Raw genomic sequence first — 24,090 nt, 5'->3', positions numbered from 1 at the left:
CCTTGTCCTCAAGGAACTTTATAGACAAGTAGGAATGAAGTCTTATGAAGAAATCATCATTGTCCTCTGTGGTGGACAAAAGCAAGGAGTTTTCAGATTTGGGTGGGGCATGGGCATTGTTGAAAAGAGGGTAACTACGGAGTTTGGTCTTGAAAGAAAAAGAATTTTTCAGGTGAACACATTTTCTAGGACATAGGAACAGAATATGTAAAGACACTTAAGCATGATTACAGTAGAGGAGAGTATGTGTTATGTGATCTGCAACCATAGGGAAATGGGGGAATGGGGGATATAATGGCAGTGAAGTTGGAGAAATAAACAAAACCAAAGTACAGAATGCCTTCTGTGCTATAGATGTAGATTAGGTTTACCCATCAGGTGGTGGGTGAGGGTGTGTGTGTGTGCTTTGAATGATTTTAATCTTGACAGTAATAGGATTATATACTTTACATTTTACAGAAGTCATTAGAGGAAGGAAGGAGGATAACTTGGAACAGCAGGAATCTTTTAGTGGAGATTGATGGCTCATGTGTGATCATACAGGGAAGGTAAAAAGTGAGAGAAGAGAGTCAAAGATGGAGTCCAGTGGAGCATGGACAGTTAAGGTGAGGGAAAAGGAAGGAGTTTCTTCAGAGGACACTGAGATGGATCTTTAGAGAGGCAGCAGATGAAAAAAAAAAACAATGTGTCATTGAGCCCAAGGGAAATAACGTTGTTTACAAAGGAAGGAGTGATCAACGTCAAACAGGAGAGTTAAGATAAAAACTAAGACAGGAGAATTGGATTTCATAATCACGATATCTTTAATGACAGTGCCAAGAGTAATGCTGGTGGGGTGATGGGCCAGAAATAAGATGGGACTCAATGGAGGATGAACTAAAAGTGGGGAAATAATACAACCGAGGCATAGCATCAAAAAAGATTTTCATTTGCATGTGTTGTCTTGTTTTTAATAAATGATAGAGATTTCAGCTTGGTTTTATGCACACCTGAGAGAGAAAAGGCATAGGAGCTAGGCCCTGAATACAAGAGAACTGGATTTTGGTGTATCCTTACATTTAGACAGGTGGAACAAAAGCTATTCCTACAAAAGAGAAGGGAGATAAAGAGGAGGGGGGGTCAGATGTAGATAAGTTTGTTACTGAAGTATGAAATAAAGTCTTTTCTTTGATTGTAGGGTAGGGGTAGATTATGTACAAAGAGGGAGGTGAACAAAGATGGCTTCTGATGAGAAAGATGATTGTTGGGAGCAGATGCTGTGAGGGAGGCAGGGGACACTGAGGGCTTAGTTGCGTTAAGCTGCAGTTGGCTGAAGGTCCTGGTCTACCCGCAGCAGCCTGGGCATCATCAGGTCCTAGATTGGGAGTCTGCTGGGCTTGCCCACCAGAAGGTTTGGGGACCTGGCTGCTGAGAGTGATGGTGAGAAGACAGTGAGCAAGAGAAGGAAGTGAGCAGAGGCACAATGCCAAAGGGCCAGGAGAGTTGAGCGAGTTCAGAGGAATCAGTGCACTGTGAGTTAAGGAAGGAGGGTCAGTCCTGAACTGATAGGAGATGGTTTGTAAGCAGTATACCATTTCTTCAGGTAGCAGGAAGCATTTTCTTTCCCAGCCACCTGAGAGGATGCTTATTCTGTATTTATGTCGCCGTTGTCCAGCATGGTGTAGGGACAATGTCTCTTGACGTTGTGCTTAGAGTCTGCCACGTGGCTTTTGACTATCCAGAGTGTTGGTGATTCTCTAGCCCTTTTGATTTGATTTTTGCAAACTGCCAAGTCATTTAGAGGCAAGTTGAGTGAAGAAAGAAGAAAGATCAAGCTAGGTAAGACCCTTTTTGGAAGAAATTGAAATGTGAATTTAAGTAACAGTACTGTTTTTCTTATGTGATTTACCAGACTCTGTTAGCAATTTCCAAAGAAAGCAATGATAGCATCTGTGAAAGGAATGTAGTCTCTCAACAGAACTAGCTTGGGGGGGGTGGCACACAATTTAGGATGTAAATGTTTAGTAGATTTTAGGTCACATGCCCTTAGCATTATACAGTTTTTAGTAAACACCCACTGATACAAACTCTATAAGGCTTCTATCGTTTTATCAACAAAATATTTCATATGTCCTCATACTTGGGTTCCTTTGTTCCAAGGTGATATTGAAATTGGTGGGACTGAACAAGAATATCTCTATATTCAACTTAGCGTGCTTTATTTATGATGTATTTCTTTACATGTGAACTGGAAAATATAAGTTCTGTGGTTGATTAGCATTTATCAAGCACTATGAAGTCCCTAGATGAAAGGCTATGATAAAGACAAACCTAAAGCCATTGTTATTTTCACCTAATTTGCCCAAACTTTGATACGGTTGTGATGAGAGCTTCTGCTGATTCCCCGACTCCTTGATATACCAGAAATAAGTGGTAGTTTTTGTCATCAAATCCCTATCCTTGCAAAGTAGCTTTGATGGCAGAACCACTTTGAATTATAGTCTAGAAAGTAGCTAAGAACTACAGAATAATTAACCTGAAATGGGAATTTGTAACTATCTAGATGGTGAGGAAATTACTTTCCTACTCCAAGAAGAGCAGAGTACATAGAGTCTGACGATACGGAAAACCTGTTCTGTCAATCTCTGTGGCCCCTTGTGAATATACTTACCTGAGAATGCACTGTGCTTTTGGGGTTGCTTTCATCTCATTCTTTCTATGTAAGTTGGCTACTTACCAAAAGGCAAAGAATAGCAGTGTTTCTCAGTAAGAGAGGGCTATTGGCATTTTGGACCGACAGGTGTTCCCTGTGCATGGGACTCTTCCAGCATTGTAGAATAGCTGGCATTCCGGGCTTCCTGGCCCCAAATGCCAGCAGCCCCCACAAGATATTCTGGCAGTCTGAAATGCTGCCCCACATTTTCAGATGCCTCTGGACTTGTTCATGGAAAAAGCCTGGGAAGAGAGGAAACGTACTTTTCTGTCCCTTGCACTCTTTGATTTTACTTTCTCTCCTATCTTTTTTTTTCTTCCTTTTTTGGTTTTCTTTGGTTATGGAATGAGGCATTACAGAAATTAGAAAAAGAAATATTTATTAAAGAAAGAAGGACTGAAAACAAATTAGCAAAGCCAGGGAAGGCTAAGGGAGAGAAAGGAGATAGGATATGTAGTAGTACGGGGGAAACTAGAAGAAATGTTTCTGCCAGATTCATCTGTGGTTTCTTGTGATTTTCTCTAAAACCGGAATAAGATTTCCTGTAAGAATGCTCTCATGTTGTTGCATTGTAGGGTGTAACTGATTGCAGAGGCACTCAAAATAGATTTCACTGAAAATATAGTTAGAATGATGTGTAGAGTTTAAATCTAGACCCTTAGAAAGGAGAAAACTTGTCATGATGCATCTTTGACTTCATCTAAGGTGGGAATTAATTTCTGATAAACTCAAGCCCCTTGTTTTAAAATGATGTTACCGGAGCATGGACTCCAAAATAATTTTGACTCCTGCATAGCAGAGTTCTAATTTTAATTCTTACAAAATGAAGTTCTGCGTCTGTACCAATACCATTTTCTAAAAATAAGGTACCTGGCTAACATTTACAACGTATAACCTTCAGCTTGCCATGATTTCTAAAAGTCATCTGTCATGTATTTTAAAAATCTGCTCTAACACTTGTGGACCATTCATGCCATACTGAAGCTGATTTTCTACTTTATTTTTTTCAGTTGTTCATGGTGGACAATGGAGCAGATGACTGGAGAATAGCCATGACTTATGAGCGTATTTTCTTCATCTGCTTGGAAATACTGGTGTGTGCTATCCATCCCATACCTGGGAATTACACGTTCACGTGGACGGCCCGGCTTGCCTTCTCCTATGCCCCGTCCACAACCACCGCTGATGTGGATATTATTTTATCTATACCAATGTTCTTAAGACTCTATCTGATTGCCAGAGTCATGCTTTTACATAGCAAACTTTTCACCGATGCCTCCTCTCGAAGCATTGGAGCACTTAATAAGATAAACTTCAATACGCGTTTTGTTATGAAGACTTTAATGACTATATGCCCAGGAACTGTACTCTTGGTTTTTAGTATCTCATTATGGATAATTGCCGCGTGGACTGTCCGAGCCTGTGAAAGGTAAGTTGGTTTCTTTTCCTGTGAACATAACTGCCATATGGTATCCACGAGAATGGAGGGAAAATACATTTTAGACTTTAGGCACATGGTCCCTCCCTCTTGAAAATTTTGGCTTCTACAGTGGGCTTCTTTAAATGACTATGATGAACCTTTTTTTAAGATCTGTGCCTTTATGATTGTATATTTGTCTCTCTAATTGGATCAGTCATCATTTGAGGGCTGCCTTTATACTCTGTGTCAGAGTGGGGGGATCCAGGAATTGTACAGAAGGCTCCCATTGGAAATGCTGGTTTATTGGTAATACTGAGTCATTTGGTGCCTCGTTGGCGATAAGCACTGATTTTTGTAGAGACAAAACTCCACTGGAAAAGTGGTGATGCCAGATGAATGTTAGGGAATGTCTCAGAGTGGTTTGTTGATTTTAGTGCTTATCCATAATACTTTTCATATGATTATCTGACACGGTAGTTTATGGCTATGCAAATTAGGTTTTATTAAACTCTCAACTATTAGTGAAAAGAGGCAGGTGTATTTGTTTTATTGTCTGAAATTCTGATGGTCTGGAGTTGGACACATATTCTCAGGATTTAGAAGCTGATTATTGAATCTGAATTAATAATTTATACATTTATAGCATCATTAATGTTAACATTGCTGTTTAACAAACAAACGAAAATAGGCTTATGACATAAATAGTAGAATCTATCATAATGAGCTATGAACAAACCTCAAAATGACCTTGGTTAAGAAAATTCAAGTTATAATTAGGAAGAAAGAGATAGGACTGATTTAGAAGTTTCCATAACTGCTGAGTGTTCAGATGTTTGTCTTTGTAATAATTGTTTTTTTTTTAATTTAGTTTTCTAACATTAAAGTTATCCATATACATAGTTGAAGGAAAAAAAAATTTAATGCACACCCATAACCCTCCTCATTCCATTCCTGCTTTCCAGAAGCAATCATTTAAAAATTGTTTTCACTTGTTCCTTTGGTAATTGCTCATCATATTTCTATATAAGATTGCTCATATTGCTAGAATTTTCAATTTCTGAACTATCTATTGACCTCCCACTATGGAAGCTGAAGTTTTAGGGTTTTTTCACATACAATTATATAGTTTTTTCTCAACTCCACTCCCCCCAAATAACTTCCATCTTTCCATCTTCCCAATAAGTTATATAAACTCTAATAGTATATATTTACTGTTTACATTATTATGACTATGCAAACAGCATTTGTAATGGATGAATACAATGTGTGTAATAATTTTGCTTTTCCTGTACATTTTTTTTTCCTCTGGAATTGTTTCATTTTCTTATTTGCTTAGATTTCCTAATTTTCATTTTCTTAATTTTCTATTAACTTACCACTAAGTCATCTCCAAATTCAACCACATTATATAAATATCGTTTTAATGTATTCAGATATATTTGGCAGTCTATCAACTTCATCTTCTTGAACAAATGATTTTTAATTTTTGGCCAGCTTCTCCATCGTCTTGGGGATTTTGTCTTTCTCATATATTGAATACCTTTTATCATGAACCTTCTTTCTATCTCTTCATTTGTTACCTTCTGGCAGAGTGATCTTCCAGTACCTTCTAAGAAGTGTAGTGTGAGAGAGAGATTTTTGAAACATTATATATATGGAAAAGTCTTTATTCTTCTCTCATACTTAATCAATAATCTGACTGGAATGAAACTAAATTGGAAAGCACTTTTCCTTAAAATTTTAAAGGTTTCATGGTCCTTCACCTCTCAGGAGCCAGAAGTCTTATGCCATTCTCATTTTTAGTTTGTTTTTCTTCTGGAAGATTTTGAAGTCTGTGTTGTAAAATTGCACAAGGACATTTCTTGATGTGAATCTAATTTAATCCTTTATACTGAGAATTTAGTGGTCCCTTTCAATCTTGAGATTCATGCCCTGCAGATCTTCGACATTTTCTTAAATTATTTAATAATTTTCTTTCTTTTTTTGAGGGGTGGTGCCTAGTCTGGGAATCAAACAGAGGTCTCCCGCATGGAAGGCAAGCATTCTACCACTGAATTTTCTTTTTTTTTTTTAATGTGGATATTGGCTTTCCTATATTAGTTCTCTACTTTCCTTGTTTTCTTTCTCTTTTTTTTTCATCTCTGGTTTTATTCTGTGTTATGAGTTTTATTCCAAACTTTCTGTTGAGATTTTGCTATTATACTATTTGTTAATTTCCTGTATTTCATTTTGAATCCCTGAATACTCATACTTTCAGTAGCAACATTCTTGTTTTACATGCACGGGCTGTTTTAACTCTCTGGAGATGTTAATGATACTTCTTGAAATTTTTTCTCCTTGCATGTATTTTTGTTACCCCAAAGAAGCATTTTTCTGTTTGTGTTGGCTTCTATTTTAGAGGCTTTCTTTAAATGTTAAGATACCATTGGCTGTCAGCTGTAGTTAAGAGTGAGGAACTAAAGAGCTGATTAGAAACTTTTGTGTATATCTGGGGCTTGTCAGCTGTGTGCCTCATTAAAGCATGATTACAATTAGGGTCGGGGCCATGGAACACCAATTTTGGTAACTTTTATTTTACATGTTCTCTGCACAGTCTGATAGGCCCAAGAAAAGGCTCATCTCCTGTCTTTCTATAAGGGTAGAAACCTGGACTACAGCATTTTGGGAATTGAAAGACAGGGGAAGGGTCTCAGCAGCTTAGCTATAAACAGTGACTTCTGGTTTCAGTGGACTAGCCCTGCTCCAAACTGTGTTCAGTGCACTGAAGTCCACAGGCTTTGTGTTTCATCCTCCCCAATAATAAATTTCCAGACACCTTTCAGGTTGGAAAAGAGCAGTTACCCAGCCACAGAAAGTAGAAGAGGGCACCTAGCTACCTAACTGCTTTTTATGCAGTCTTTGAACCTGTCCTCCCATTTAAAGCTCCATCATTGCCGCTGCTTCCTGAGGAGCAGGTGTCAGCAATTGCTGAGTTTTTGGGTTAATATGGCTGCTTGATTTTTCTCCACTACTGGTCTAGAATTCAACTTTCTCAAGTCAGGTAAGTCAGTTCATGTCAGTCTGTTTTCTAGCTTGTTATTCATTCCTGTCATCCTTACAGGTTTATGCTATTTTTGTTTTTTGTTTTTTTTAAATATTTATAGTCATTTGCAGGGGGTGGGGGTGGAAATTTAGACCGCCAAGGCCAGCATGTTTGTTGAGCCTACCTGCTATTACTGGAAATGCTGTGTGACTGATCTTTAATATAATTTATCTGAACTGAGTTTTAGAACTCTCTGCATAAGTATAGAATTTGCTGGTTGATTTGTTTTCTTTTTAAAGAAAGGTATACTCCTTATGGTAATGCTTTGTTTCCTAGCAATCTTGATATTTCGAGGCTTCTGATATTTTTTGAAGCATTTGTACCTATAAGTTTGAAGAATAAATGTGGAAGACTTTAGTTAATATATGTATTTAGCCTATAAAGATTACCTTCTAAAGGTGTGCCAAACAACATCATGATAAGGGTAAAGCATACTTTAGAAATACATAGCTCTTCATGGGTGGTCTCTCGTGCATCTGTTTCTCTAGCATTAATTAAAATAGCCTCAAAATTGTATTCATGCCATATTGTTCCTTTTTAAAATATTTTTTTTTTAGCTATTTAGTAACCCATTGTTAGTCAATGGAGAAAGCCTTAGGTAAGCTGTGGCAAATCTTAGCAGCCCCAAGTATGTGTGTTTTTTAGCATGTGTACACTGTTAGAACATCAACCATTACTATTTTTATATAAAGTAACAGTGGAAAGTGAAAATTGTCCATTTCATATCAAGAATGGGAGTCTGTAACAGCCAGCAGTTATTTAAAAAGAACACATTGGTGGACTGATGGGGGAGGGAAAGAGGCCACACTTTAGGTTGGACCCTGGATTTAGTTAGTCCCAGGTTTGCAATTTTACAGGCCAAAGAATCTGAGGTCAACCTTTCTTTTTTTTTTTTTTTGCCTTGGTTTTTTTTATCTGCAAAGTAAATGGCTTGATAAGCTCACCTCTTCCAAAGGTAAACTTTTATGACTGCTCAAATGTGTAAAAAAGGAAAGGGAAAAATTGTTAACCAGCATTGTTTCAGTATGAGATTTTCCATATTTGTTTTTCACCTTATTCCCCATTTTGCACTGAATCTACAGATTGTGAATTGTAAGATACAAATATGTGAGAAAAAACTTTGTTTTTCACAAAGGTACGGATTTGAACATGATGTCCCTGGCACCTTATACTTCCTTGGATATTTATTTTCTGACTTCTTCTATTTTCTTTCTTTCATTCTGTAAAGTTTATGATACTTAATACAACACGACTCTATCTCTTTGGTTTGGGGTTGACATTTGGAGGAAGCTCACCAGTCCGTCTTTATTCCAAGAATTCTGTCCTTTTTGAAGGGGAATTCATACCTGAGAAAATTTCTTTTCTTAATTAATTAGGAAATATTTTTAAGAGAGAGTGTTTGAGAGAGGCAGAGAGCTTCTGCCAAGCACATCTCCTTCTGTCAAGCACAGCATTTCCAGATCTTATCAGGGGGTTCTGGAACATTCTCTAATAATGGGGCATCCTACACGAGGCATCTATTCCTGATGACATTACATTCCCTTATATATCTTGCACCCTTGATTTACCTAAGTAGTAAAACATTTTCTTTCTTGGAGAATGATGGGAGGAAGCATAGAGATAGAGATTATATTTTCTTTAGCTGTTGAGGAATTAAAAATATATATATATATCTTTATTCAATTTATTTTTTCTTTTTTTCCACAAGTTTCATAAAGAGGGGGAGCAAGTGGAGTTGGGAATGGAGAAGAAAAGGGAGAATTTTGGTGGCAGTGTGTCCAAGCAGAAAAGCAGACGTTATAATAATCTGTAATAAACTGAAGAAGCTAGGCACTGCTTCTTTCAATAGAAAAGATTCACTTAATGAGATGTTAGTGGCCAAATAAAGAGATTGCCCTTATTCATCCCATTATTTATCTTTAAGGACATTTAAATATATATTAGCTAATATGCATTCATTAAAAAGAAAAAACTTTCCAAAATCGACTTGAGAATGCTTTTTGCTCTTTTTGAAGGTGGGAATATTGGAAATACAAACAATAGAACTTGTTTTGAAAAGCTTTACTAACTTGAACATTTTAAATGGATTAAAAATATATTCATTTCCTCACTAAAAATTAATACATGAAAATAAATTTGGTATTTACATATCAAATTATCAGAGACAGCTTGAGGTATAGAGAGCTTGGTCTCATGTAAATTTAGAATCTACTTTTCAATGTCTTAAAAGTATGTTTTATTTTTTTCTATTAGAATTATCAAATTAAATTTCCCTTTTTTTTTTTAAACTCTACCACTAGTAGTCTTCATTTTTTTTTTTGTTTAAAAAATGATTTCTGATAAACAGTTGAAACCTAATTATTATTTACCACAGTATTTTGTGGAATATTACAGTCAATCATGCACCATAATAAAACTATATGTGATCAAACTTCATATAAAACAGCTACTTTTAACACAAAGATCTATTATGTCTTCTAGCATCAGTATTGTGAATGAGTTTCTAAGGAAAGCTCTGTAGATAAAAATTCCCTGTTTTGTAACTACACGTTTCCATCCTCTTATCAGCAACTCATAGAGGTTAGATAATTTGAAGTCCCACTTTCTATGAATTAGAGGCCCTAACTATCTTTTCAATTGGGTACACACTAAGGAAAAATGAATATTCTTGTCCTTCAGAACCAATAAACCCAAAATAGAAGGATACTTTTTTATATATAGGAAATTAATTCAGCCTTGTGGTGGATATCTTTTTATGACTGGCTGTGTGTCTGATATTCTAAGTTCCTATACATTTATTACTTCCTCTAGCATGCGTTTAAGTAAAACTGAACTTTAAAAGTTCAACATTTGTTAAACTCTTAGGGTACTTATCTGATGTGGGTTCTGATTTTCATGTTCTTCATTTCAAAATGTTTTACTTTGTCTTTTTATAAGATATTAGCCAATTTTTCAAGGAGGAAGAGATAAATGGAACCTGCAATTCTCTCCTGTTCTATTTGTTTTATTTTTATTTTTTTTAGTTTTTTATATAGGATCAAATGTAGGAGAGTGTGACATGGAGAGCTAGCTACATTTTAGAGTGCAAGCTCATTCTCTTGGTCTGCCATCCATGATTTTATTCTATTTTCAAAAGACTCAGCAAGAGGCCTGCTCCTTTGCAAACAATGATCATTAGAGATTTCCGATTGACTTACTCACATTTGAAACATGTTTCTTGTGATCAGGTTTCTTCAATAGTTGTAAAAGTAGTCATAAAATATGCATTGTGGTGCTGAGGAAACATATTCAATTGGCATCTTGATTTATTACAGTAAACTGGATAATTAGATTATTTCTTAACACTTCAAGTTTTAGCTGTTGCTAAGTAAACTCTAAGCATGTCATCAATGGGTTTGTAATTTGTAGTTGACGGTAACGTAATACTTTGTAAAACTTTCATTTCCAGAGGCTGATTCATACATAGAGATATAGCATTTTCAGGTTCATAAATGAATCACAACTTTAAAATGGCCCTTTCAAGTGATAAAAAATCAGCGGTTTGAAAGCATTCATCATGCATTTGTGATTTGCAAAGAATCAATGTTCAGTATAAGGTCTGCCAAATAAATTGGCCATTAAAGTCTTATGGAAAGAAAAGCCAATATTCTTTCAAGCTCAATTTTCTCTTCCTTCCTATGTAGGTAGTGATTTGGTTTCTGCTTTACCTCCTGAAAGAACAGTGAGGATTAATGTTTGTTGGCAAGGTGCTTTAAGATCCTGATCTGAGATCCTGGGTTGAATAATGCAGTTTGAAAATATCATCAGTGATTTTATTTAAGTGAAAAAAAACTAGAATCTGAACAGTTCAGGGATCCAACCTCAGTGAACTCAATTCCTTATAGCCCTCCCTCATATCCATCCTGATGTACAGATTTTCTGGGGGTATGTCTGACTTCTAACTTGGGGAGACCCCTTGAACCAACCATGCGGCCTGGTGGATGGAATGTGTTGATGCAGTCCTGTGCAGCCTTCTCATGCACAATGATTTCACAACTATGCCAGAAGAAACATCAAGTCCTAATGTAGATGTCCTTGTACTCAAACCATTTTGTCTTTAAGAAAATCAGTAGATTTCTTAGACATCAATGGGGCATGATTGGAGAAGAATGAAGTGTTCCCTACCTAATTGCAAGATTTTCCAGATTCTATTTCTTTTTCAGTTTTGTACCCCTTATTTTTAGTCTTACTTTATTGTGGAACATTTAAAATAATGAAAGGAATTCAAGGTAGATAAAGGGGCCTGACATGCAATAAAATGTTTAAGTTTTGACCATTTGCTGGGTTTGGACAAATCTGCCTTTTGTTAAAACGTTGAACTTGTTTTATTCTATTACCTTCAGTAGTATTAATGGACTTGCTTACTGTTATGAGATTTAAAGTAGGAATGCAGTGGATTTTAGAAATGTATCCCAGAACTGTCCTTAGGTTCTAGAGCACCTGCTTTCCAGGAGGGCTGATGGGCTTGAGTCATAGGAAGGACTGTCTCACTCTCTGCTTGATGCCCTGTGAAAGCAGAGTCCAGTCTATTGATGGTTCCTGAAGCCCCCAGCACAGGGAAGTGGCAATCTTTGAACACTCCCACTCTGCCAGTTCCAGCCCTGTTTTGTCCCTAATTTGAAGTCCCACAGACTTATAAATAGTCTGATCACTGCCAGATTCTTAAGGATATTGGAAAAGACCCAATCATGTGATGTTTAAACCTAGCTGGTGGTAAAGTCAAAGTGATTTTGTGTCATTATTCAGTAAATGATTGATGAATAAATACAGAAATAAAAGAACATACAGTTCCATTGTAATTTTTGGTTACAGTATAAAACAAGAAGTTTAATGTCATTCTTGGGATCTTTTTAAAACAACTTTAAGAGGTATAATTTATATACATGAAATTCACCTCTATATAGGTGTACGTACAGTTCACTAATTTTTCATAAATATATAGATAGCTGTGCAGCCAGCACGATGGTTTAGTTTTGGAGCAGTTGGTTGCATCATCCCATAAAGATCCTTCATGCCCACTGCAGTCTGTCCCTGGCCCTTCTCCAGTCTCAGGCCACCACTAAAGTGCGGTCTGTCTCTAGAGATGTAGTCGTTTGCATCTGGATTTTTTGCTTAACCTAAAGATTTTGATGTTCAACCATACATAGTATGTAACAGTAGTTTGTTCCTTTTTATTGATGAATAGCATTCTGTTGTAAGGATATATACCACATTTTGTTCATCCATTTGCCAGTTGATGGACATTTAGATTTTTTCCTATTTTGGGCTATTATGAGCACTGCTGCTATGAACTTTTGGTACAAATCTATGTGCACCTATGTTTTCATTTCTCTTAGGTGATTAGCCACCTAGGTGTGGCTGCACTACTGACAATGCCTGAGGGCTCCAGTTTCATCACATCCTTATCAACAGTTGGCATTGCCAGTCTTATTTCAAATATACATATATTAAATATATGCCTATATATTTATATAGCCTTTACATATATTTATACAATCTCATTATAGCCCTACTAATGAGTGTGCAGTGGTATCTTATTATGATTTTAATTTGCAATTCTCTAATGATGGTGTGCCAGTTTGAAACTGTTGTGCGCCCCAGAAAAGTCATGTTCTTTAACCTTGTTTCAGTATTGTTGGGTGGGATCTTTTTGATTAAGTTGTTTCTATGGAGATGTGATGCACCTAATTGTGGGTGGGACTGGTGGATTAGGTGTTTTCCATGGACTTGTGTCTTTAACCATTCAAGATGAGATTGCTTACTGGACTCCTTTAAGAGGGAAACATTTTGGAAAAAGCTTCAGAGCCCATACAGCCAGAGACCTTTGGAAATACAGAAAGAAAATGCCCCTGGGGAAGCCATTTGAAGAAGCCAGGAGAGAAAGCTAGCAGTTGTTGTCATGTCTCTTCCCAGCTGAGAAAGAAAGCCTAGCATCATCTGCCCTTTCTTGAGTCAAGGTATCTCTCCCTGGAGCCCTTAGTTTGGACATTTTTCTGGCCTTAGAACTGTAAACTTGCAACTTAAATTCCTTTATATAAGCCAACCCATTTCTGGTATATTGCATTCTGCCAGCTTTAGCAAACCATACAGATGGCGAGCACTTTTCAGGTGATTTTTAGTCACTCACATCACTTCTTCACCAAAATATCTATTCAAATGTTGGCCCATTTTTAAATTGGCCTTTTGTCTTATTTAATTCTTTATATGTTCTGGTTACCAGTCCTTTATTATAAATAGGATTTTCAAATGTTTACTCCCAGCTGTGACTTGTTTTCTCATTTTCATGCTTGTGTTTTTTTGGACCTTTTCAAATGTTTTCTCCCAGCTGTGACTTGTTTTCTCGTTTTCATTCTTGTGTTTTTTTGAACCTGTTGAAGCTGTATAGACTTGACTTCCTGTAAATCAGTCTCACCTTGCCTCCCAAAGTCATGCAGGATGAAAGCAAGCTACACATGCCCAGGGGACTGAGAGCTCTTTGAAGAGACCTGACTCTCTCAAGTTTTCTGCTGCTTCTGCTTCTCCTTCCTGCCCTTTTCTTACCATGAAGTCTAGCTTTTCAAGTAATCACTATTCTGTATTAACAAGAGAGTGGAGAAAGAGCAAGGGAGATTGTTTTTCAACATTATTCAGAAGAACCTGTTCCAGTTTTTACATTGCTTTCATGGTTATAGTAGCCATGAAAAATGAAGGCCAGAGAGTATCTGCCATCCTTTGTCTTTTGGTGAAGATGTTTCTGACCTGCCTCCAATTGGGATATTTAAGATTCTTTTTTGCCATCAGAGGGAAGAATTTATTTAGATCGATCGACAGCTTGTTTCATGACCAAGGGCAAAAATTTATAAGATGTCTGACCCAGTTTTAGGGATGTAGTTAGAGATTCAGAAAAAAATCAAGCTCCCCATCCTCTGTCCCCTGGCTTTGTGTGACCTTACTGGATTTTTATAATCCTTACCATGACCTTGGAGAAGCAGTGCTCTAGCTATGAACTGCCTAGCCAAATGACCACTAATTGATTCTTATTTATAGTGGGCTTTGTATCACAGCGGCAGGGTATCATGGTACAGCTCACACGGATGTGGCAAGTGGTGTTTGACATGCAGTATTCTTTTTTTTTATATGCTGTGTGGCAAGGGTCACATTTCATTCTTTTTCCATGGGAGTATCCCATTATTGCAGCACTATTTGTTGAATTTTTGTTTGTTTGCATTTCTTGTTTGTTTTTTGGGAAGTGGAAAAAAAATGGGCTGGGAATCAAACCCAGGTCTCCCACATGGCAGGCAAGAATTCTACCACTGAAGTAATTACCCTTGCATCCCAATATGCGGTATTCTTGATGCCACTGTGGCTCAGGGGGGAAAATGATTTTTGAGTGACAGCTGCCTAATAGCTCTGCTTTCAGCTCTGCTCTCATAGACTCAGTGTTCTGGATGTTCTAAATGGTGCATAAAATAAACCTTTTATAGTGGTATTGAATTGTATTTAATTTTCCAATAGAAGAAGATGCAATTAGAAGTAAGTTTTGGAAACTTACTTCTGTTTTGAACCCTCATAAGAGAGTTATGGTTTGTCAATATGAAAATCACAAAGCAAGGCACAAATTAAAAGCTTCAGATACAATTGAGTTAGTAGAAGATTTATTCTGTTAGTGATCATGTTGAAAAATATATAGACGTAGTGACTATTGCTTTGAGAAAAATGGTTCCCAATATTTCATGTGATTGGGAATATTAGTGATTATTAGCACTCTTTTTGAATAAAACCGGGACTGTTCTAGGGATTTGTAGACTCATCCTGAATTCCTACTTGCTGTTATTTTGGGTAGTTTTATGCTTCTGTCACAGAGGACCTAATATTTCAAGATGAAGCGTCCAGTACAGAATGATCAGAATTGATCAATAATTTTAATCTGGTTTAGTAATCAGTCCTTAAAGTTTCTTACTTCCTATATGGCTAGAGGCAGTGAATATTCTTAGATTTACTACCATTGAGGTACTCTGCCTACTGCACTTTTTACTATTAAGTAAGGTTTTTGTTTTTGTTTCTTAAAATGAGTTCTAAGGTAAAGTCCTGATAAATCTCAGCGGTGTCGGTGTGAAATGAGACAAAAGCTCTGCCAGTTTGTGTTTTCCTGTTTAAAGAGTCTCCGTTTTTGGAAGGATAGCTTTAGTTTCTCCTCTTATTCACCTTTCACATACTCTGTCGTCTGGACGCTTGTTCTCTAATTTTAGTCTTACCGAAATCATTGTCCTGTATCATGATGGGCAGGTGTTTGGGGTAGGTGTCAATGTTGGATGGTCAGATGGTCACAGAAATGATTCCATGGTAGACAGGTATGATATGGCCTAAAGAAGAATCAGAAACACTATTGCAGCCAATGGCCAGTTGTATAATATGCTCAAAATCTTTATCTGATCCTGGTTGTATTAGGACATGAACATGAGTTACCTCTCCAGTTTAATGATATTCTTTGAGTGCTGCAGTATTCTGAGCCCTTTGCAGATGGGGGTGCTCAGTCCTCATCGCCCATGCTTCTTTAGGTTGAAGGCTGTGCCCGGCATCTTCATCCTCATGGAGCTTAGAACCCTTTAATTTCTGAGTCAGGAAAGACCTCACAAGTCATCTAATTTACAAAAAACCAAGAGCAACCTCAACTACCGATGCTCCGTGAGGATTTGAGGGGTGACTATTTCTGCACAGATGTGTACCCATCAGAAAAATAGAAGCCTGACTGTTAACATTTAGTGAGTGACTTAATGTCTTAAAACTGAACCCTGCGAGGGCCCTTGTGAAGAGTAGTAGTAATGAGACTGTGTATTAAATGTAAAAAACTCTTTTCAATTTTATCTTCTTTAAGAAACTAGTTCATATGCATGTAATTAGACTTTGACTATTTTACTATTTCGAGTTAGCAAAGGTTAATGAGTTCTGTATTAATGAAGCATTGCTGTGAAGCTGGGTCAAAAATAGCACTTGATGAATTTTTGAGGACTGCAGATACTTAATGTTCAACGGCGGTTTTGGAACTCTGAAATCTTTATTATGTGCTGAACCGGCAGGCAGAAGGCCTCCGAGAAATGTGACAGGCATGGTATAGCACTGCTTGAAACCCTTCTCAGTGTTCAGCTTGGAAGTCTTTTCCTTTACTCTGCTGGAGCACACAGACTTCTGATGGGTTTTCTCAGTCTTTTATCTTGGGTGCTGCTTTTTGGGCTCTTAGCAACTGTGAGCCTGCAAATATTGTCTGGGAATTGCAAAGGGAGGGCAGAGGCAACCCGCTCTGAAGTGACACTAGCAACAGAGCTCCACAGTGCAGAGAAACATATAGACAAATGTGAGTTCCTACTAAAGGAACTTTCATTTCACGAAATTTCCTATGTGCTAAGATTGCTGCTTTTATCCTACCACTCAACTGTATGTTTAATTTCATGGGCACTTCTAGAGAGCCTTCTTAATAGAAATAGCAAATGCAAGCATTACTCCTATTAGAAATGCATGCAGCAAGTTCTGCTCACCAGGGTCTGAAGAAGTTCTGAGAATCACGACTATGGCCCTCTAGGAAAGCAGCACCATGTGTTTTAAACTACTAGATTTAACTGTTCCTTACATCAGATCTTACTTAATGATGTCATGGAATAAATCCAACTAGGATATTTGAAAGGAAATAGTGTTATTTTCCCATGGTCGTTTGCACAGTTTTACATTTTATTAGAGATTTCATCTGATTTTCTCTTTTTCTTAAACTTGTGATCCATATTGATCTTTTTTTTTTTTTTTGTAGTGACATATGATTAAGCAAGTGGAAATATTCCTTTCAGCGTGCTGATCAATAATCAGCTTGCAAGGGGTTGGCAAACGATGGCCCATGGGCCAAATCTGGTCCATGTTTCTTTTTGAATGGGTCATGACATAGAAGCATTTTTTACACCTTAAAATTGTCAGGGATTAAAAAAATACACACAGATGAATATATGACAGAGACCATATGTGGTCTACAAAGGTTAAAATATTTACCATTTAGCCCTTTATGGAAAAAGGTTTTTGACCCCAACCTAAAATAACTTCCTCATTTTGTCAAAAATTTTTGAGCACAGTGTGAAATTATAAATTACAAAGAATTTTTCTAATTTTACTTGGGGTGAGATAATGGATCTATATGTGTCTTAGCTTAAATCGGCAGATTTTTTTAATTAATCAGTATATATTTATCAAATATAAACTACTTAAGATGATCAATGATCAGACATTGACATTGGTTCAGTTAATAAGTGCAAGTGTCCTATTGGCATGTTAATCAGTAACTGAGGTTATTCTGACTAATACTAGCCAGATGTCCATATAATTCATTTGTAATATGTGCTAAAATAAAACCCACCTGCTCTGCCCACCTAAAAATGATGCAGTGAGATATGAAAGAAGAGCTATGATCTCTTGAAAAAACTATTCTCCCAGGTTTTAATTTTATTGACCTTGGGCAAGATTAGAAGAAATGCTAGGTCATTAAGAAGTTATTCTAGTTTGCTAGCTGCTGGAGTGCAATATACCAGAATTGGAATGACTTTTAAAAAGGGGACTTTGCTAAGTTACACGTTTACCGGTCTAAGGCCATGAAAATGTCCCAATTAGTAAGTCCATAAAAATGTCCAATCTCAGGCATCTAGGGAAGGATACGTTGATTCAGGAAGGCCAATGAAGTTCAGGGTTTCTCTCTCAAGTGGAAAGCACATGGTGAACACAGTTAGGGTTTCTCTCTCATCTGGAAAGGCACATGGAAAACATGGCATTATCTGCTAGCTTCCTCTCCAGGCCTCCTGCTCCATGAAGCTCCCCAGGAGGCGTTTTCCTTCTTCAGCTCCAAAGTTCGCTGGCTGGTGGGCTCTCTGCTTCATGGCTGTGTCATTGGGAAGCTTTCTCCAAAATGCGTCTTCTTTCAAAGGACTCGAGTAAAAACCATCAAGACCCACCTGGAATGGACGGAGATGTGTCTCCACCTAATCAAGTTTAATACCCACACTTGATTGAGTTACATCTCAATGGAGATAAGTTAATTGAAATTTCCAACATATAATACTGGATAGGGATTAGAAGAAACCATTGTTCGCCCAAGCTCAATTAGGATTAAAACATGGCTTTTCTAAGGTACGTAAACCTTTTCAAACCAGCATGGAAGTCTAATCTGAAACTTGTGGAGGAGCAGGTATTGGGGTGGACTTGGAATTGTGAACCCCAAAATGTAGGCGTTAAAGCCTGGCAGAAGAAGTAACAAATGAATCTAAGGTCTGCACTGCAATGTGTTAAAATTGAGCTGTACATAAAACAATGGTTCCATGCTACTGAGGGCACTTACAACGTGTACAAAAGTAAAATGATCTTTGTTGCTATTATGTAATGAGGAGTATTGTAGTAAAATGCTGTGGTTGTCTCTGCCTCACAGTCTCTGCTTCCAAATGTGGGACTGTTTCTGTCAAGTAAAGCCTGTATTATTTACATGGGGAAAATTGAGAAGGAGGAGATTAAAATAATTCCTATTGGATCCTCTTGGAAGAATTTCTATGAAGATATCTTTTGAAGTTTGTTTGCTATTTTTCTTAAGCATTACTACCTTTCACGTAAGCATAATATTCTTCTGTGAGTATAAATAAAGAAGCTGTAATTTGGTTACGATACCAGATTAATTGGGACAATTATCAGGGTTGTGATAGTATTAAGTTTTGGATGCAATTGAAGAAAGCCTTCATGGGACATGTTTTTTATGAGCTCCAGAATTATGATGACACTTTTTCCTATTTATATTGTATCACAGCTTTACTCCTCCCCAGTTCCCATTCCATTTGACCCCTCCGACAGGCTGTGGATCTCATCTCACTTCAGCCTGTTACTGCCCCAGAAGACTGTCATTTCACAGCAGTTTCCAAGATAGGTAAAAATAATGTTCCCCTTCCTTCCCCATTGTTTTTGATGGACACATTTTTCATACTTAAGACAGATAGGTGGGTTGTAACTAAAAATTGCAACTCTGCTTCTTTCTCAAAACAAGTTTATTTTTTGAATGCAATAGATTTTTATACCTCTCCAATACAGCCTTAAATCGTCTTAACTACCATTCAACCTGTCTTGCACATTGCTTTGGATATTCTTGATTTAAATATATATTATGTTTTCCTTTTCTATAATTGTGGAAAAGGAGGGAATCCTGACTTAATTTTTAAGGAACCTGAGTATTTAGGTGAAATTTAAAACAAAACAAAAAAAGCCAATCTGTGGGTTAAGCTTTGTTAAGGTAGATTAAATTAAAGAATAGTTTACCTGTAATTTGACCACTTTGATTCAAATTGAAATTACTCTTCTGTTTTTGGAAAGGAAGCACAAAATTTGAATCATCCTATATTTTCCAGTTTTTCACTATCACTACTTAGTCACTGGTATTCCACTGAAACCATTCTTTTTTAAAATCATCCTTAGGCACAAAGGGATAATGTGACTCAATCAGAAACAAAATTTGTGCTGCTCAAGGATGTATCTCCAAATCAAGGCAATCGTTTTAGACATGTCTTACTCTTCCATAACTACGGAGAAACACTGAGTGTGTACAAGTCTCTTAGGGGCTAGAAATGGCCAGGCCTTCTAAAATAAGCAATATATTTTCTTTAAATACCTTTAAGATCAGAATAAGATCAGTCCTCATCCATGGCCACTATGAGGATGAAGTCGAGTCTGTAAGTCTTCCTGTGCTGTCTGTCCCCTGGGATTTGCTTTGTTGCACAGATCTAAACTGTTCTCTTTGAGCAAATGTGGACATTGTAGGGCAGACCAATATCACACACCCAGAGATAACTGGCACAAGCCTCATTAGAATCACTCAGAAGCAAGTTCTAAGGTCAGTTGGCATTTTGCAAATGATTAGAATCTTAAGCAACCATAAACAAATGGTTAGTACCAGATGGTGATTAGAGACCATAGTTTTGAGTCTTGGAGCCCGTTTTTATTGGTTGGCCAGATACTATCTTGAGAAGGTAAACATTGAAATAATCTACTATAGCTAATAGTAGATTAGCCTAAAACAGATAAATAAATATACCCTCCGCGCTTAGCACATGAGCTGGCACACAACTGGTTTCAATGAATGCATTGACTGTTTAGTCAGGAGTCACTGGAAGGGAATCAATGAGGCATATTTCTCAAAATGTTTCTGGAGTACTAGATAACTATTTCACATTTGTGACTCTTTGATGGCAGGGATGGTGGGCTCATATTCTCTGTGAGTCCAGAATCAAACACAGAGCCTGGAACCAAGCACGTAGTGAATATGTAGTTGCTATAAGAATTGGTGGCTGATTTTTGGATGTTTTGATCGTTTTTAAGTCCTTTCCTCATCAAGTCCTTGGACCTTGTTAGACCAGAATACACCTTCCCACTCACCCACTCCCACCAGATGAATAAGTAAATAGGTAAATAAATAAAAATTATACAAAGGCAAAAAAACTGAATATGAGCTGTAATGAGAAGGTAATAAAAAGTTATCCTCTGCAGAGACTTAGAATATTTTTTAACTATTTACCACTCAATGGTTTAGGGTTTCCTTTATTTATATTGACCTATTTTTTGTAAATAATCATCTATAAACAAAGATGAAAAAAATCCTGCAAACAGGTCCTAGGGCAGGCAGCAAGATGAGAAATTCACATATACTCTTTCATATATATGTGCATATATATATATGTATTCCTTCTTGGTTGTGAGGAGCAGAAATATAAAATTGGCATAGTCTTTTCCCCAGGAATTTTTCAATGTAGTAAGAGAAATGTATAAACAAACTATAAGAGAGAATAAAATGAACAGCATAACTGAGAGGCACACCAATTATTTAATCAAAATGTGAAAATCTAGTGGCCTTCAAAATCAATAGAATTTTGAAAGGACAAGATACATTGTTCCTACTGAAGGAGAAACACCATGAATAAGGGCATGGAGAAGGCAAGGTGCATTTCAATGGGCAGAGAAGAGCCTACAGCAAAGAATTCATGAAGAGGGGTTGTAGTTGGAGATGAAATTTAAGTTAGGACTGATGGACAGGAAGTTAGGAGTTTGGATTGTATTCTGTTACCAAATAGCTCCTACATGGTATTTTTGTCACCAGGACAATTATTTATTTGAACTCTTATTAAATTGACATTTATTTTTCCTAAATATCTTTATTTAAAAGGAAGCTTACCGGCACTGTGGTAAATAATAAGCTTATATTACTTGTTCTAAATAAATTCAGAAACCCAATCACTGTTATTAATTTCTAATTTGGCATTTTCCCTGCCTAACGCTCTAAGCCAGGGCCTGGAGGCTTGTTACAAAGGGAGATGAGCAAACATCAGATGCATGATCCTGACCCACGAGCACTAAATTGACTTTTTATTCCGAGACATTTTAGAAGGATCAAAAAAGAATCAAAGTCAGAATAAACCACTTAATGAGTTGCATAATATATTTTAATCCTGAGTCTCTGCACTACCAAGATTCATCTCGAGTACCACTTAAAGAAACTTGACCTATGCTGCCTCCTACATCATATGTGTTTGGAAACTCTGCCAGAGACATTGGAGAGGGCCTGAAGGTTTTTTTTTGTTTTGTTTGTTTTTAATTCTTATGCCTGAAGGGTTTTGTTTCTGAATAATCTAAATGCTTCCTGTCTGTGGTGGTTTGTATGTATCTCATAAAATCATGTTCTTAAAACTAATCCATTCCTGTGGGTGGGAACGTACTATCAGTAGGACCTTTCGTTGAGGTTACCTTGGTTAAGCTGTGGCCCACCTCAGTCACAATGGGTCAGTTCTATCAGTGGAGTCCTTGATAAGCAGGATGAATTTAGACAGAGAGAGGAAAAGCCATGGGGAGCAAGAAGCTGAAATTCAGTGGAACCCAGAAAAGCATGGAGAAGCCAGGAGAGGCTGCCGTGTGCGTTGCCATGTGATAGAGGAGCCAAGGGCCACGCATCACCTCAGCCAGACCCAGAATGCAAAAGCATCCCCTTCATAACCTCTTCATTTGGATGAGGTTACTTCAGTTCAGGTGAGGCCCAGAGTGGGTCTTAATCCTCTTGCTAGAGTCCTTTATGACAGAATGAAATTCAAACAGAGAGCGAGCCACAGAAGCAAGAAGCTAAAGCAATGAAACCTGCAAGAGAAGTGAGAGACTATTAGACCCAGCCATGTGCCTTGCTGGGTGGCAGAGGAGTCCAGGATTGCCAGTATCCAATCTTGGGGAAGAAAGAATCACCCTGATGATGTCTTGATTTGGACATTTTTCTCAGTCTCAAAATTGTAAGCTAATAAATTTCCAGTTTTAAAAGTCAGTCCGTTTTTATGGTGCCTGCTTTCAGCAGCCTAGCAAACTAAAATGCTGTATTAAACAGGGAAAACCCTGGCACCATTGTGAAGGGCGATTAGGAGCGGCAAGGCCCTGGAAGTAAGAATACCAAGTGTCTTGATTGCAAGGCTGCTGAAGAAAATAGCATGAAATGATTCAACTTAAAACAATGAGAAGTAAAAAAAGAGTCTAAATCAAGGCATCAGGGTGATGCTTTCTTTCCAAAAACTGGCATTCTGGGGCTGTCTGCCAGCTGTGGTGACTTCCTCTGCCACATGGAAGCATCTCCTGGTCTCTTCCTTCTCTTTCAGATTCTGTTTCAGCTTCTTTTATCCTGTGTTAGTTTTTTGTTTGTTTGTTTTTCTATTCTTCTGTCTGAATTTCATTCCACTTATAAGAACTCCAGGAATAGGATTAAGATCTGTCCTGATTCAGGTGGGTCACACCTCATCAAAAGGTCCTGCTTCAATGTATTCACACCCACAAGAATGGATTAAATTTAAGAGCAGGTTTTTCTGGGGTGTATACAGCTTCAAACCACTACACTCCACCCTGTGGATCCAAAAAAAAAGACATGATCTTTCTATATGCAAAACACTTTAATCCCATCACGATATCTCAAGAAACTTAAGTCATTTCAGAAACAGTGCTTAGGTTAAAATCTTATCAAAATCACTTCTGGGTGTGTTCAGTCTGGGGGCATAATTCCCCTTGTCTGTGAACCTGTGAAACATAGAGAACAAGTTACCTTGTTGTAACTTGATAAGATAGTAGGCTTGTAAGATACTGGCTTGAGGATGATATTCTCTTGCTGCTATGTAAGAAGGATGAGGTAGGTGCCGCAGCCCTAAATTATAGCTCAAACCTCATGGGATTTGGAGCATTTTGCATGCATTGCAAAGCAAACAAAACAAAAACCTGTGTCCCATGCCTAATCCAAGGGAAATTTTGAGTCCAGTAGAGTTGAGGAAGTAGGTAAGAGAACAGGGTTTGAGAAGCAATGCTGATTGCCTCTCTCTTTTCTCCATCCTACCCAAAGTTGGAAGCCCTTTCATTTTAGCCTCTTATCGGCCCTCATGAGAAAAGATGTTTTGCTTGGCATAGACTCTACTGTCAGCAGAATTGATGTTTTAAAAAATGATTGTGAATTGCTTATCTTTTTTAAGGAGCAAGTGAATTTGAGGTGAATGTGCAAATGAGTGTGGTGGCTGAACTTTGGTTTGGTATGGTCCTCCCACGTGAAGCTGGAGAAAATGAAACATATATATCACTAGGTGACCTGTCCCATCAGCAGGCACTGTCTCTTACTTGTTCTGCCCTGCTGCTCACACACTGTGAGCAACACCCACAGGCAAATCCCAGGGCTGGATTGTATTTTCTTTCAAACAGTACATGGCTTCAGCCGCCACCCATGTTCCTTCCTGACTTTCTGTGCTGTCCTCACCCCTCATTGTCCTACTAGCAGTAGGTTAAATCTTTTGCCTCCTTGGAGCACTGTGAGCA

The 24,090-nt window shown here is 37.5% G+C and overlaps 1 protein-coding gene across 1 annotated transcript in view; it reads left to right on the top strand.

The window, feature by feature from the left end:
* KCNN2 (potassium calcium-activated channel subfamily N member 2) overlaps window positions 1-24,090 on the top strand; it is a 155,565-nt gene that overhangs the window by 34,870 nt on the left and 96,605 nt on the right. The window contains exon 3 of the mRNA XM_077138923.1: window positions 3,703-4,121. Coding sequence (XP_076995038.1) covers window positions 3,703-4,121 — 419 coding nt within the window. The remainder of the gene's footprint in view (window positions 1-3,702; window positions 4,122-24,090) is intronic.

This window comes from Tamandua tetradactyla, chromosome 21 (assembly GCF_023851605.1).
Source record: "Tamandua tetradactyla isolate mTamTet1 chromosome 21, mTamTet1.pri, whole genome shotgun sequence".
Lineage (NCBI taxonomy): Eukaryota > Metazoa > Chordata > Mammalia > Pilosa > Myrmecophagidae > Tamandua > Tamandua tetradactyla.
Note: the sequence above shows the minus strand (reverse complement) of the source record. Positions and strands in the feature narration are given on the sequence as shown.